Source organism: Artemia franciscana, chromosome 17, assembly GCF_032884065.1.
Source record: "Artemia franciscana chromosome 17, ASM3288406v1, whole genome shotgun sequence".
Taxonomy (NCBI): Eukaryota; Metazoa; Arthropoda; class Branchiopoda; order Anostraca; family Artemiidae; genus Artemia; species Artemia franciscana.
In genome coordinates, this window is record NC_088879.1 from 739,641 (window position 1) to 756,703 (window position 17,063).

A 17,063-nucleotide genomic window follows, 5' to 3' on the forward strand; every position below is an offset into this window, starting at 1 on the left:
TTTGTGACAAAAAACGCTTAGATTCTGACTTTGTTCCAGTAAGGAAAGTCTTCAATGGCTCTGGTGGTGCAGCCAATAGAGGAAGTTTAACTTTTCCTGAGGCGCAACACATTCCCATTGTTTCACCATTGAATTTCAAGGCCTTGCAATAGGGACAAATTTTAGACATTGTCCCGATTTGAACACATCTACTCAAGCTATAATCATCGACAGGGTTGTACCTGAATGCCAGGCGATAACTTTCAGGTTACTCTGATTCCTCGGCACGCTTTCTTTTCTTACTTTCTCTATCAACAGCAAGCCTGATTTCTTGCTGTTTTTGTGATTCCTCGGCACGCTTTCTTTTCTTACTTTCTCTATCAGCAGCAAGCCTGATTTCTTGCTGTTTTTGTGATTCCTCGGCACGCCTTCTTTTTTCACTTTCTCTTTTAGCAGCAAGTCTGCCTTCGCGTTGCTCTGGTAGTTCCTCGGCACGCTTTCTGTTCTTTCTTTCTCTATCAGCCTCAAGCCTGTTTCCTTGCTGTTCTTTTGATTCCTCGGCACGCTTTCTTTTCTGACTTTCTCTATCAGCAGCAAGTTTTTTGGCATAGACTCTTTGAGCATCTTCATCGGATTTTGCCATTGTAAGTTCATCAGTCATTTTAAACTTAAACATTAATAGATTTCTACGTGAACATATATGTCTTAAATATCTTTAATGACGTCACCGTCATAGCAAAAATGACGACAACTAACTTCATGACGTCAGTCGACACAGAAACATGACGTCACCTGACAGACACACAGACAGACAACTTATTTTATATATATATATAGAGATATGAGGAGTTTTGTCGCAATCCTCAACACCTTGCTCTTTAAGCTCAAGTTTGAATTGTGTACCAATCCTTCAAAAGCAACTACTGAAACCCAAGGGCTGTATAATTAGAATAATAATAAGATTTTTTAAAAGTTCTAAAAAAACTTTTGCACAATTAGCTAGGTGTTAGGGAGGGGGAAAACTCCTTCATATATGTTATAATTTCTCCTTGTTTTAGTTTTAACATTGCTCCTGACTTTCAATTTTAAAAAATTATTTTTTGTTTAATTATTTCAGACTCTCCCGAACATATTTGGACACAAAAATAATTTGTTTTTACAATTTGTCATTTTATGTTATATCATTGGCAAACTATCGTTTCTTTTTTTTTTTTTTGCTTTTCAGAGAACTATTTTCATAGAAACACTTGTTTCATCAGATTTTATAGATTCTACGCTGTTTATTACTAATTCTGCTGCATTTATAACCCAAAGGATCCAATAAATCTAATTTTCTACGAGTGGTTCCACACAAGTGAAGTTCCCATTCAACTGTCTTCTAGAATTAGTATCGTCACTTTCAACCTTCAGCTTTCTCAGCGTCTTGGGTAAAAACTATTGTTTCGCTAATCAATATCTCCAGGCTTTAAATACAAATTTTGTTGAACAAAATTTTTCGGTTTCTGCTATTTTATAGCACCAAACAGTGGTCTGGTTTGTGTCAATTTTCGCCAAAAACCTAAATAGTGAAATTATAAGGTTGTGTTAACTTTAAACGCCAATTTTTAGTTTCATTTCGCAAATCTTTTTCTTTTATGCGACACATCAAAATGACTTAGTTCTTATGCTTCTTCGGATACGTAAAATCCATTGTTTGAAGTTACCAGCTCAATGTTCTTAGCATGACAATTACAATAACTTTCGAAGGGGGGGGGGCATTAATTTCTGAAACAGTCCTGTAACATGGAAGAAAGCTAAAGCACCAAATTTAACACGTCTGAGAAACACATCTGAGCATGTCAGTCCTACGTAAAAGTGTCTACCAGAGTGGGATGTTGGATTCTGATTAAACTTACTGAGAATAAGGACTGGTGTCCTAGGTATACCTTCTGAGGATTCAGACTCAATTTAGTATATTTGAGGGAAGGAGGGTCCCCGAAATTCTTTTAACTTACGACGTCTCCTATTTACTGTCATATTTATTTTAAGATTGCTGATACGTAACAACTTGCGACGACATGTGCCTTTTCGGAATATAGATCCAGTCCTACCTCTTTAGGGGAATAAGAGAGGAGAGGTGCGTGAGTTCTTCTGATCAGTTTATCTATGAGAACGGTTCGTCATATTTCATTAAAATTGATAGAAAACATAGTTGTTTTCCACATAGCATGTGTTTGGGGTGTGAACCAAATGTCATTGCTTGCTGGAGGAGGAAAGTGTTCCAAAAGTCTTGGCATACCCTGTAGCAAAACAATATTTTAAGTATCAATGAAACATGATGTGAATTAGGCCGAGCCGAGAAAATGTCTGAGCCATACCCTCCGTCAATCATTTTCTTAGCCAACCTCTATGGGTTTGTGGAAAAGGGTCCCTACAATGACAGGATCTAGCAGAAGTGGATTTCAGATTTCATCGAAACTTTTTGAGAAGCAATATAATCCTACCTATACGTTTTCCACGTCCATAATTTATCTGTCCATCATGAGGGGGGGGGGGGTCTATCAATTCCTGTCGTTGCAAAATCTGCGAGAAAAATGTCTTTGGATCTCAATCAAACTTGGTTGATAGTAAAAGATATTGTCTAACTTGCCCATTTGCACGCTTGCAAAGATTCCCTTCTCCTCTCTTTGAGAAAATACCAGAGAGGACCTAAGATTTTAAATCGCAATATCTATTAGACCAGGTTGCCAGATTTCACTAAAACTTGGCAAAAAATTAGAGCCAATATCCCTCTTTGCTTTTTCTGGGCCACGCCCAATAGGGCATTTGGAGATGCGAAGTGCTCAAATCTTGTCATTGCTACATCTACCAGGTCTCAAACAAACTTGGTAGGTAGCAAGGGACTAAGTTTTTCCCAACAACTTCATCAAGGGGGAAGAGGGAAAAGGGAATTAAAGTCTGTGCGCATTCAAGAAATTGTCGTCAGTTATAAACGGAGCTAAGCTCAGAGTAGATATGGGTCTGAAGTTTTATTTTGACGGCCCTGGATAAATCTCACCTCTCTGGGTTGCTTAGGCAGGGAGCTCCTAAATGCTTCTCTCACAGTATTCCCACAAAGGGGATGCCAGATCCTAACCAAACTTGGTGGTAAGTTAGAAATAATATCCTAGTTGTACTGTCTCGGTGTCTGGACAGGGTCCAATCCCTGTAGCCTAAGGATGGTGACACAAGTATCTGTCTGTAGGACATATAGCAGAAACGGTTCTGGGTTCAAAATTATGCTTGGTGGGATATAAGACCTAAGCTCATATTTTTCCTTTGTCTGGGGTCTACCAAATCCAGCTCTTTCTTGGAAGGGGCAGAGGAATCCAAAATATTTGGTTATCAGCCTAATATCTACGGGGGCTGGGAGAATTTAAGCAAACATGGCCAACGGCTATAGCTGTGATTTTGTGTTTCCTTTAATTGCGGATTCTAACTCCTTTGTTTGAAACGGCCACTGTTTCATACAACAATGCCCTTACAATGGCCATACAACTCCGTTATATGGCCATCACATGGCCATACAAATGCCATACAATGACCAGCAACGGCCATATAGCTTCTTTGTATGAAAATGTGAATCCTGGATATGTTCTTGGTATGATTATAGGTTAGGCCAGCTGTGTGTTATTAAGCTCTGAATAAGCAAGTAGAAAATGGAACACTTGAAAGGGACTTCTAGGGACTTCTATTGAATGGGCTGATTTGCTTCAGAAGTGCTACTTCTATCTCTAGAGGCTCATTCAAAATATTTGCAGGTAACTTTCAGGTTGCTGCCGTTTGAATTTTTCTAGCGATCAAAGATTTTAGGACATCCCGGAGGGCTATGGCAGTAGTCAGAACAGAAACTTGGTCAGCAGAAAGAATTGTTTAAAAACTGATCAAAAGATTGTATAAATGAAACCTACGTTTTGAGCAGTCAAATTACATGACAATTATATTTGTAATAAAACTCACATGTTTTTTCACTTAAGACTTAGTACCGTTTGTTGATCCACAAGTATAGCCCCTATTTCTCAATACCGCAAAACTTCACAGTGTCTTGGCACTAATTTTCTAATTTTCTAATTCTCTTCTAATTTTCTAATTTTCTTTGCACACTTTCTAATTTTCTAATTTTCTAATTTTCTTTGCACACTTTCAGGTAGTTTGAATATTAAAGTTTAAATATTGAGAAACGTATTTGGGTGGAAAAAAATCTGTTTGGGTTTTCGAGGAATCTCGTTTGATCGGAAAATTTTTGGCAACATTTTTCTTCTTTTTGCTTATTTTGTAGATCGAGGAAAAAACGCATATGGTCTCATTTTCTCGTTTTGAAATAACTTGGAAATTAAAATCTCTTGATTATATTTTAGGAAAACTGAATTTGAAAAATTTTTGTAACACATCTTTCACAAGCCTTGACTCTGTATATTTTCCTTGTTTGGCCTTTTGGCAATGATAAATAAAGGGTTTCTTTCTTATAATTCACAAATGGGCTTCCGTAACAGCTGTCTCCAAACGAATGTGTACATTCGAGTTAATGAAGTTCTATTGACATTTGAAGAAGAAGAAGAGTAAATAAATGTGAAGCAGTCATATTAATTTTCATGAAATTAATATATAATATTAATGCTATATATTATAATATATATATATATATATATATATATATATATATATATATATATATATATATATATATATATTTATATATATAAATATATATGTTATATATTTTATTATATATTAAATATAATATTAATATTATATATTAAATTTCACTTTCATTCAATTCATAGAAATTTATTAAAAAGAAGTCCCAGCACTAGGATAAAAAAAAACAACTTGAATTACAATGGAATTTATTTTGTATTCATATTTGACATAATCTTGGTTATGACGCTCATAGGTATACTTATGGCTAACCTTTCAGGAAATAGGGGGAGTAATTTCTAGTCAGTGTCAACTACTTTTAGTGGGTTTTAAAAATTTAAATATAAAAAAAACAAGGTTTTTTAAGTGCAAGTAAGGAGCAACATTAAAACTTAAAACGAACAAAAATTATTCCGTATATGAAAGGGGTTGTCCCCTCCTCAACGTCTCGCTCTTTACGATAAAGTTTTAATTTTTTTTAAATTAGAGTTGTGACAAAGAGTCAAACTTTAAGGTAAAGAGCGAGGCGTTGAAGAGTGGAAACCCCTTTCATATACGGAATAATTTCTGTTCGTTTTAAGTTTAATGTCTCTCCTTACTTGGACTAAAAAAATGGACAATTTTGAAAAAGGGGTGGGGGAGGAGGCCTAGTCGCCCTCTCCAATTTTTTTGCTACTTAAAAATGCAACTAGAATTTTTTTTATGTTTTTACGAACGTTTTTATTAGTAATAAATATACGTAACTTACGAATTAACTAACGTAACGAACTTCTATATTTGTATATTTTTATTATCTATATGAGGAAGTTCGCCCCTTGTCAATACCTCGCTCTTTACACTAGAGCTTGAATTTGTCCCAATTCTTTAAGAATGACCCCTGAATCACAAAGTCCTTAGAATAAAAAGTTTAAATTACTAAAAGTACTTTAGCGCAAAGAGCAGGGCATTGTGGAGGAGACGAATCTCCTTATATACATAATATTTTCTGTTCGTTTCAAGTTCTGATGCTGCTCCTTACTTCCAGTTGAAAAAAACTTGTTGTTTTTATTTATTTTCTCTTCTTTTAAATAATGCTAGATAAATCCTGCACCCCCTTCAAGGAAATTCTCTTCCCTCATGAAAAATTCTTCCATGGAAAGATCCTCCCACGTAACTTCCACGACCCACATCCACCCCAACGCGAAAAAAGTCCCCCTGAAAATGTCTGTACACTTTCCAATAACAATTACTATAAGTAAACAATGGTCAAAGTTTGTAACTTGCAGCCCCTCTCCCGGGGACTATGGGGGATTAAGTCGCTTTGAAAGACATAGTTATTAGGTTTTTTGACTATGCTGAACAAAATGGCTAGTTCAGAATTTTGATCTGATGACTTTGGGAAAAAATGAGCGTGGGAAGGGGCCTAGGTGCCTTCCAATTTCTTGGTCACTTAAAAGGGCCCTATAACTTTTAATTTTCGTTACAGTGTGCCCTTTCACGACATTCTAGGACCACTGGTTCGATACGATCACCCCTGGAAAAAAAAGACGCATCCGTGATCTGTCTTCTGGAAAAAAACAAATACAAAATTCCACAGTTTTGATAGGAGACTGAAACTTCTTTAGTAGAGTTCTCTGATACGCTGTATCTGATGGTGGGATTTCCGCTAAAATTCTGCGACTTTTAGGGGATGGTTCTCCCTATTTTCTAAAATAAGGTAAATTTTCTCACACTCGTAACTTTTGATGGGTAAGACTAAACTTGATGAAACTTATATATTTAAGATCAGCATTAAAATGCGGTTGTTTTGATGTATCAAAATTCGTTTTTATGAGTTTCGGTTACTATTGAGCCGGGTCGCTCCTTAATACAGTTCGAAACCACGAACTGTTGATTACTAACTGCCACAGAATCAGGTAGTATATTTGATCCTAGGATATTCTCAAATAGATGGATTTGTTAAATTCAAGTATGATTATTTGGACGGTAATATAATTATTAGGAGACAACATAAATCATAAAACATATGACTAACATAATTATTTTGAATCAAACAGTTCGGGGTAGCGAACTGTAGTAAGGAGAGACCCGGCTCAATAGTAAACGAAACTCTAAAAAACGGATTTTGATGCTAATAGATACATGAAAAGAATCGGATTTTTATACTAATTTTAAAGATGTAAATTTCATCAAATTTAGTCTTACTCATCAAAAATTACGAGCTTGAGAAAATTTGCCTTATTTTGGAAAATAGGGTGAAACACCCCCTAAAAGCGGTAGAATCTTAACGAAAATTACACCATCTTATTCAGCCTATCAAAGAACCCTACTATTTTTAGTTTGAAGCTTGAAGTTTGAAACTTTTATCTAGAAAAATGTCGAACTTCGTATTTTTTGCCAGAAGACCGATCACGGGTGCATGTTTATTTGTTTGTTTGTTTTTTCTTTTCCTTTTCCTAGGGGGGATCGTATCGACCAGGTGGTCCTAAAATGTCGCTAGAGAGCTCATTATAAGGGAAATTTTTAGTTCTAGTGATTTTTTAACTGATGAAATAAACAAGTTTTTTAACTGAAAGTAAGGAGCGGCATTAAAACTTCAACGAACTGAAATTACTCCGTGTATGAAAGGAGCTGTTCCCTCCTCAACGTCCCGCTCTTTACGCTTAAGTTGTTTACTGTTTTATGAAGTACACTTGAGAGAAAGAGTCAAACTTTAGCGTAAAGAGCGGGGCGTTGAGGAGGGAACAGCCCATTTCATACACGGAGCAATTTCTGTCCGTTTTAAGTTTTAATGTCACTCCTTATTTTCATTTAAAAAAACATTTTTTATTTAATATTAAAAAGTGCTGTCAAAATCTATATATCTTAGATCTCGGCATACAGCAGCTGTAGTTTGATGTATGTAGCTTAATTTGACACAAGACAAATAGTAAAACTCTAGAACGAAATCTTTTTGGAAGTTGATAAATATTTGACTTCTTTTTATTCTCTAAAAATTTGAAAAATTATTATTCTGGCAACACTGGTAGATCCTCACTGGGATCTCATCCTGGAAATATCATCTAGTAAAAAGCATTGTATCTATTTTTCAATTTCACTGATAAATAAGGTCAGCCTTTTTGACTTAGCTGCTAGAACCTGTAACTTTATAAGACCTTGCTCTAAATTTGAAAATAGACTTAGAATTTTTTTAACTCCCACAGTTTTGGTGTTTGTTTGCAAAAACTAGATTTTTTTTTTGTTTAAAGACGTTAAATCACTCAGGAAGGGGTTTTAATTCAAATTTTAGCCTTAAATTCAAAATTGTAATAAAGCTTATTCACAATTTTTGAGCAATAGATATTCTTATTATTTTTGGGAGTTTTCCCATTATGCCAACGGTAAACTTCATAGATTTATCGCATAAAAAATATAGTTTAAGGAAAAATTCGATTACATTTTAGAATTCAGCATAAAAGCTTACAAAAGGACAGCTTTCCTAAATAACAAAAGTACAAAAAATAGTTGAAAACACCTGATTTTGTAAGAGAAATGTTAAAACATTATTATGCTAATCGATAGACATTGTATTGCACAATTAAACACAGTTGCACATGGCTTTGGCCCTTTAGGAAGGAGACAAGACAATTTGTTATTAACCGCTGGAAGAGGGTGCTAAAATTCAAATAATTATAGTTTGCTATTTTTAATTTTCCTATATTTTTCCATTTTAATTTGCTATATTTTATTTTTAATGAGTCACAAAGTTCGAAGTAAGTTCTGTTATTTATTTGCAGCATCAAGAACTTAATATGTATTTTTCGACATTTATCACAGAGCACTGATTATATAGTATATAATCAGTTTCTATTTTTCTATTCTATTTCTATTCAGTTTCTATTCTATTTTTGTTTCATCTTCTGCATGCTTTGGAACATAAAATAGCCACAATCGTGAAAAAGATAAGACCCTGCCTTTTTCCTTTTCCCTCTCTTGTACAGGCATGAAACAAAAATGTCTTGAGCCAGACGATCATTTTCAGTTTTGCATCCCTTAAAGCTAGTAAATTTACTATTGATAAATTATAATTTTAGGAAGATAGCGGAAGAAGTCACCAAGTTTTAACCAGGCAGAGGTCACATTCTGCTGCGCCAACCGATTATCCGGAAATTTCTAGGCTTGGGAGAGCCAGGTCAAGAAGCCCTAGAAGAGTGTCTGACCCAGGGTCAAGAAGTCTTTCACCTCCGGAAAATAGGTACAAGCAATTTAATCCTGAAAGCCTATTATTGTTATCTCATATATGTAGGGTAGATCATCACTTCTCAGATTGTATTATCTTCAACATTTCATGGAACTCATATAGTAAGCCAAACCAAAGATCTAAACACTCCTCAGTACTATAGCCTTTAACAACCACCGAAACTTTACAGTTTCTACTTACATTTTTTTTTTTTTTTTTAATGAAAACAATATTCATTTTAGGGATTTAGAAATATTTTAGCGCGCACTTTGGATTAAGTGACCGTAAATTAAACTATTGCTCTAAAATGTGGTCATGGTTCTTTCACTGGTGCTACTGTAAAATTAATATAGGGGAGTGGAGATGGAGGGGCTGTAGCCAAAAGTGTTCGTACACGTGTTTGTATATGGTTGCTTCTGTGTTGCTTATAATGAATTTATCCTAAGATAAAATGCTAAAAAAAGCAAAGGTCTTTGTTAGGAAACATAGCCTTTTTTCTTTATAATAAGGAAATATTTCGCAAAGGAAAACATATAAAGGCCATGATTGGATTTATTTTAGATAAATATTACAATCCATGAACAAAAACTAAGCAATTAAAAAAAAATCCATCTATTTAAAGAGGGGCTTCCAAGGATATTGGTTACTGGGTAACTTAAAGAACTACTATAAATTTGTTTAAAATCGGAGTTGATACTGCGGAAAGCGATAGCGAAGTCTATTCAAAATTGTATCTAAAGGAGATTTTGTGAGCATCATGGCAGAAATAACGAGACAAAGATAGTAGGAGAAAGAGAAAAAGGGTAAGGGATGTTGGCTTGGGGAGATGAGAGGGAAAAGGGGGAGAGACCAAGAGAGAATGAACAATGTTGCTATGCATAATTAAGGGTATAGAATTTACCCGTTAAGTTGAATCTATTACTGCTAGTAAATGTAGAGTCATTGCAAAAATTATAAACAAATGCAGAAATGAGCATCATTAATAACTTACTCCGAGCTCACTATATGTGTTCTGAGCACATAAACGAGCACATTGTTGGCTCAACGTACGATCAGTCTACAATGTATCCATTGAATAATACTTGAAAGAAGAAAAGCGGATATAAAGAAAATTTAACTGAAATTTGAATCTCATTTCTTGAATATTCGTAGGAAAAGATGAAAGAACATCAAAGTGACAAATGCAGTGAAAATGAAAATTTTTATCTAAGAGATTATTAAAGACATAATATACAGTTCAACTGCGATTATTCAAAAGTGATTGAATAACGGAAATGAATTTTGACGAAAGATCGGAAAAAGTGAAATTGGAATGATTTAGCTATTTAATCAGTTTTTAAGAAACAAAAGAAATCAGAAGAATAAGGGAAAAGAGAAAAATAACAAAGTTTTAATGCCTACCCAATACGAATAAAAGAACTCAGGAGTAAAATGCTTTTAGTAGCTTCAAAGCAAGAAAAGTACAAGTATATTTATTTTATTTTGGGTATAAATTTTGATTTTATGTGGGAGAATTTCCTACAACTTTCATAGGCATCGATTTGACTTCCTAGAACCAAAAGTTACAAATGCCTATTTAAGATAAGTTGCTATAAAGAACCACTGCCAGAAATATTTTATCAAAATAGGTGGCAATATTTTGGCTGATCACCAGCGTAACTGTGTTTCGTCCATAAGGATGGAAAATTGGAATGGATTTTTTGAAAATTCTTTTTTGAAAATTCTTTTTTTTTTGAGAATGTTTTTTTTGAAAATTCTGCCAGTAGATTTCGTCAATACCCATAATAAAGCTAATTTGGATTTGTACTATTTTACAATAAAAATTGGAACAAATAGTAAAAGCTAGTGCAAATCAGACCTCTATTCTGTTTTCTCGTTGTGTGGTTACGCCCATAGAGAAATTAAATATATATATAGATGGCTTCTTTTTTTCATTAACGGAATTTGGAGTTTTTGTTTTTACCGCCAAAATATTGTCTCTGTTGAAGGAAGATAATAGTATTAAAACTAAATTAATGTCGATTGCCGAAACCCTTAAGTGGTAGAAAGCATGAAAGTGAGTCCAATAGATCACGTATTTTTGGTCAAAAATGACCAATTAGCTGCTGCTATCAATCTTTGAATTTTCTATCAGTTTAAAACGAGAAATGTTAGGGAAAAAATTACTTTTGTTCATAATTGGAGATTTGACAAACGCAAGCTTAACCGTTCTTTTCTAATTTCAGGATAAGTGGAGCGATACCTTCTCGGTCAGTAATGGCTTCTCGGTCTGCGGTGACGACTCCCACTGGATCACCCAAAAAGCGTCAACTTCCGCAAATACCCCCTTCAGCTTTCCATTTATCTAGAGAAAAAATGCGTCAAGTAAGTTCCTATTGTGATTATACCTATTGCCACCTCAAAGCACCTAAACTACCTTATTGTACTTATTAGGTAATATACCTATTAGCACCTATTCAGAGGCACTATGTTATCGGTGTTCACACACCTACTAACAGAACACCATTTTTTTTTCTTAGCTAAATTTCTATTTTGGCATTTCCATTGAAAAATATCGAAAAAAACAAAATTGACTCCTCCTCCCAAATGTTGTTGAAAACCCTTTTTTGTATCACCATTAAAAAATAAAAGTAAATCTTTACCCCTTTCTAGTATTGGGGCCCCTGATCTTGCTGAATATAGGAAAAGGCAATTTACTTTCTTAGAAACAATTTTGCAAAATCATCATTGCTATCACATGCAGCTGGTGAACAAAGGGACTTATTGTCTTTTTTTGCCCCGTTTCTGTTCAGTTTACAAGATATTTGGTAAAATACTATCTTCGAAATACGAGATGTTAGCGCCCCAAAACGAAAATTTGGCGCCACTTGAGAGGGTTTGGAAAACTGTGAATCCTGTGGCGGTGCTTTGAGTTTGTTGGCAACACAGGAGCAAGAGTTTGAACTCAGTTGTAGCAACACTCAGTAGGGATTAAGCAAGGCCCTCAATAGTCAAGAAGCATCGTTAATCCAATACACACATACATATACCCACATTGACTGTACCTTTTAGGCTAAATAGTATTTTCAATTGCTGGAAAAACACATAGTATAATGAATAAGTAGAAGCTCGTATGCAATTTATTTAATTTTGGGGTTGTACAGAGTATAGTATATATATTATATAAAAACAAATATAAAAAACATATGGTGTAATGAAGAAGTAGAAGTTCATATGCAATTTGTTTAAATTTGGGTTTGTACATAGTATAATAAATATATATTGTAGTATTTAAATTTAGTAGAAGGCAGCAAACCTCCTACCCCGGCTTAAGCTGTGCTGTCCATGGGAATCTCAAGCTATCTTTAGTAATAGCTCCGTTCACAGTTATTCTGAATGAAAGTGATAAGAAGCAGATTACATAGCTATTTTTTCGCTATGCAAAGTTCCTTCTGAGTGTTCCGATATGGTCTCGTAACACCATACTGAAACAAATTACGGAGTTCTCGACCCGATCGTACAGCTGGGTAATTTATATGTAAAATTGTCGTCAAAAAAGGTTTGCCACCCTTGGAGTGGTTTATTTTTTTGAAAAGTCTAGTTTATTCGTGTTTTTATTTTGTAATTTCTTCCCATTTTTGAATGTGTCTTTCCTTTTTTTTTCTTTTTTTGATACTCCATCGCCATGTCTTTGTGTTATTGATGGGTTATAAAATACATTCATTCATTCATTGAATAATAGTAGCGGTCTAGTGTACTTTGAAGCCTTATATTACGATATAAAATTTCCCCAAATTTACCAGACTCACTTCCCCAAATTCTACCTTTTATTGGGTGACATTGATTAAGCTAATGCCAGCATTTTACCGTGCTTCTCCAGGCTTCATAGTTTAGTCATTCGCATTTGTCCTTCCTTGATTGTTGGTTTTGTAGCAGAAATTCCCAAGAATGTAATTTTGCTAATTTCATCGGGAATGGGGTGGATGGGTGGTAGGTAGGAGTGGGTAGTGGATGGTAGTAAGGGAGAAGGGTTGCTAGGCTGTACATATTTATGTTGCAGGGGATAATGTGAAGGAGATTGATCTTTTTTTGCTATTTTTTTTTCTTTCTTTTTTTTGTTAGTTATTTATTATGATATTTTTTGGTGCTTTTAGAAAATGGATAACTTTTTTGTTATCCAGAAAATGGATAACATAAAATGGCCAACAAAAACTAATGTTTTTCCATCCGTGCAGTAGATATAAAATGTAAACTAACAAAATGTTTGTGAACTAACAAATGTTAAAATGTCCTAACAAATAGGGAAGAATCAGGAGAAGGATTTTAACTGAAAAGGCCTTCTATATGCTGGTATGCAGTTTTTGTAGTAACTGGCGCCAAATTCAAACAAAAGGAACGTGGGTAAAAACCAACAAAAAATAAATTATAGTTGATGGCACCCAGCAGCTTAAGAAGCTGTAGCTTTTCTGGTTGTCGATATAGGCCGACAAATTGTCAATGTTTGAATTTTTGGACTAAAGAATTTGTCAAATTTAACTAACTATTTTTGTGATTTTTTTTTCACTGTTGAACTTGGCAATAGTGACAAAAATGTGGTACTACATTACGAAGTTTATGATTATGAAATGATGATTTTTAAAATAATCACAGTTATTAAGTAGGACTATTCAAACCTGAAAACTGAAATTTTTGACCTAAGATGGGTCCATAATGCTAAACAAATATCTTATATGTTATATAAATGAAAAATCTTATGTAAATATCTTGTATAAATTGTCTTATATAAATGTCTTATATATAATATCTTATATAAATTAACTAGCTGTTGGTGTGGCGCTTCACGCCACACCAACACCTAGTTGGTGGGCGCGCTTCGCGCCCCCCAAGTCCGCCTGCGCGTTTAAGTCGTTACGTGCCGTATTAGTTACGCGCGATTGCAGTTGTGTAATAGATTGTCAGGTTTACCGACTCTTGAGTATGCAACATATAATTGTCCATGAGAAAAACAATCCGTATTCAGATCTATACCGCATTTTTCTAATGATTGGCCTTGAGCTTTGTTGATGGTGATTGCTAATCGAATATTCCCTGTTTCCCCGTCGTCATTTATATACCCCCCTGCTCCCCCCCCCCGGCGTCCCCATTGCAGTTGTGTCCCTGTGTCCCGGTCATCATTTATATTCCCTGTGTCCCGTTGTCCCGGTCGTCATTTCTGTCCCGGTGTCCCGGTCTGTAAATTCTCTTTGAGTGTCCCGGTCGTCATTTATATTCCCTGTGTCCCGGTGTCCCGGTCGTCATTTTTGTCCCGGTTTCCCGGTCTGTAATATCTCTTTGAGTGTCCCGATCGTCATTTAGATTCCCTGTGTCCCGGTCGTCATTTGTGTCCCGGTCTGTAACGTCGTCTTATAATGACGTCATATACAAGGCCTTATATACTTATAATAAAGTCATATGCAAATCCTCTTTTTACAAAAAAAATGCAAAAAAACAAACATGCATATAACTTATTTTTATAGATATAGATATCTTATATAAATGGAAACAAAAATCCCGCACAAAACATTAAGCTGTAGCAGAATTCTGACCCTTTTGTTAAAATTAGTCGGCAAGAAAAAAGAAAAAAAAAGAAAAAGGGTTTATCTGGGTTGTATTTTTTCGAAAAAAATATATGAAAATCTGTTAAACTGTGCATATCAGTGTTCCTAATTCAAAACTACTTTTCTTTCTGATTCGAAAGGCATTGTTTACTATCAGTTACATTCTTTAGCCTGTCAACAGTTTTAAGAAGAGCACTGCTTATTCAAGTTATTTAAACAAAAAAAACATGTTTTTTAAATGAAAGTAAGGAGCAACATTAGAACTTAAAACGAGCAGAAATTACTCCGTATATGAAAGGGGCTGTTCCCTCCTCAACACCCCGCTCTTTACGCTAAAGTTAACTCTTTCTCTCAACTCTACTTTTTAAAACAATAAAAAACTTTAGCGTAAAGAGCGGGGTGTCGAGGAGGGAACAGTCCCTTTCGTACACGGAGTAATTTCTGTTCGTTTTAAGTTTTATTGTCGCTCCTTACTTTCATTTATAAGACTTGTTTTTTTTTTTGTTTAATTTCTGAACGTTTTTTAATTAATGTATGTTTTCATTTTTGCTATTACATATTTGGAAATTTGCATATTAATTTATTTATTTGGCTAAATGGCTTTCTCGTAGTTTTGTATTTTTAGTCATTCATTTTCTTTTTAAAAATTTTTTTATGATAACAGGTAAACTGGCAATGCAAAGCGTTAGTAGGTCATATTGATTTCATAGACAACTCAAGGAATCAGAAACTCCCAATGCTTTCCTTGTTTTGTAAGAAAATGGACTTAAAAATCTCTTGTCTTTTTAAACTTTGATCTACCCGTACAAAAACCTTTTAATTTGAAATTTCTAAGTTTTAATCCTTTTGAGATTTGGTTTGTCATGGTTTCACCGTAGATCAAAGCATAGTCTCTAAGAGACAAAGTCTTTAGTTCTGACTCAGACGAAATCGCACTTAATAAGCTAACATCTTTGACAATTTCGCGTGACGCAGTAAAAGTATAAGCTTTCAAACAGGGTGGGACAAAGGAAGATATTTTTGTACTAAGGTGGCTTAATACTGTAAATAGCTTGTTGCAGAAGACTGAAACTTAGCGAAAAGTCCCCACTGCCACCACTAGACGATTTGCATTGTAACCCCTTTGGAAGAATCAACCTCATAGTTTGTTAATATATACGTGTAAAACTAGAAATTATTAAATGATGCACTTTAAATCACTGTTAACCGGGAAATTTCAATGGAAATAAAAAAGGCAAAGGAAATACTGTAAAGATAACTTCAAAGACCACACTGCCTTTCCATGAAGAAAGTAAAACAGTTCAAAATAGGGTTGAAACCTTTTAATTGACAGTGAATATATATAAAATTATTTGACTGGATATTTTGAACACATATACAGTGTTCATCATCAGCAGCATCATCATCAGCACACTGTATATGTGTTTGAAACATCCAGTTAAATAATTTTTATATATATTCACTGTCCTATTTTGAACTGTTTTACTTTCGAATTACTGTAGATGTATGATTCCTAGCAAATTTGTTTTAAAAAGGGTGATTTTTAAATTATTTTGTTGGGGGATGATAAGAAGGAAGCTTATCAAATTAGGCAATTTCGAGAGATGATTCATCGAAGATCACAACTCCAAAAATCCTCAATTTCTAATGATTGATTCTAACTTCTGATTTGCGAAGTCCAATTTCGATAATTCTGTTTGAACCCACAATATTTATGTCAGCATAACGTTAATTCTTGAGTGTAAATCAAGCTCATTTTAATAATCAATTTCAGGACAAAATTTTCCCTATTATCCCTTGAATAGATGAGGCTCCCAAATCATGTTCCCTGCGAAAATTCTGAAGATCTTATATCAGTCTAAGGCCCTAGCAGTAGAAGTTGCTTGCATTCTATGAAAATCTTTTTATTTCAATAAATAATCTGAAATGTTTGTGAATCTAGTTAAATTTTCTAAAAGACGAATTCCCCAACTGGATTGAGAAAATTAGTTCTGATCTGGTTGAATTTCATTAAATCTTTCGTCTTTCAGGAAAGTGACGATAGACCTAGACAACTTCGTTCACATCAGATGTCAAACTATAGGATGTCCAATACAGTAGGTATGTCACAGACTTTTATTTTATTCATTTTCGTTATCTATTGCAAGTTTGTGATCTATCCAGGTTTCTTTACTATTTAATAAAATATAGTCGATTTTAAAATATTTTCAAAGTATTGAAGACTAGACACATTCAATATATTTCTTTATGTTCTTGAACTAAATACCGGCCAATATGTTGGCTGAGACAATACAGGGACAGTTGAAGATCCTAGGAAATATATAATTCTGGGTCATAGCAACAGTGAACCAAATCTAATTTTCATTCTTTTCGTTTATTGTTCTCAAGTTTTGCTTTAAATTTATCACATTTCCCATTTCAATTTGGTTGGAGAATTAATTACAACGACTACTACTACTACTAGTTCTGCTACTGCTACTACTACTACTGTTTTTGCTAGCACTATTACTACTGCTACTAGTACTATTATTATTACTACTGCTACTAGCACTGTTACTACTACTGCTGCTACTATTATTACTATTAGTATACTGCTAATACTACCACTACTACTGCTAGTACTGCTGTTGCATGATTTCTCATTGGTTTATACG

At 34.3% G+C, this 17,063-nt stretch overlaps 1 protein-coding gene across 4 annotated transcripts in view; it reads left to right on the top strand.

Moving 5' to 3' along the window:
- The window catches only part of LOC136037653 (regulating synaptic membrane exocytosis protein 1-like), a 371,730-nt gene that overhangs the window by 301,687 nt on the left and 52,980 nt on the right, over positions 1–17,063 (top strand). For all 4 annotated transcript variants that reach the window (XR_010620002.1, XM_065720373.1, XM_065720374.1 and 1 more), the window contains exons 15-17: positions 8,688–8,848; positions 11,059–11,197; positions 16,440–16,509. Coding sequence is in view for 3 of the 4 variants with exons in the window: in XM_065720373.1 (XP_065576445.1) it covers positions 8,688–8,848; positions 11,059–11,197; positions 16,440–16,509 (370 nt within the window). In the remaining variant the exon portion in view is untranslated. The remainder of the gene's footprint in view (positions 1–8,687; positions 8,849–11,058; positions 11,198–16,439; positions 16,510–17,063) is intronic.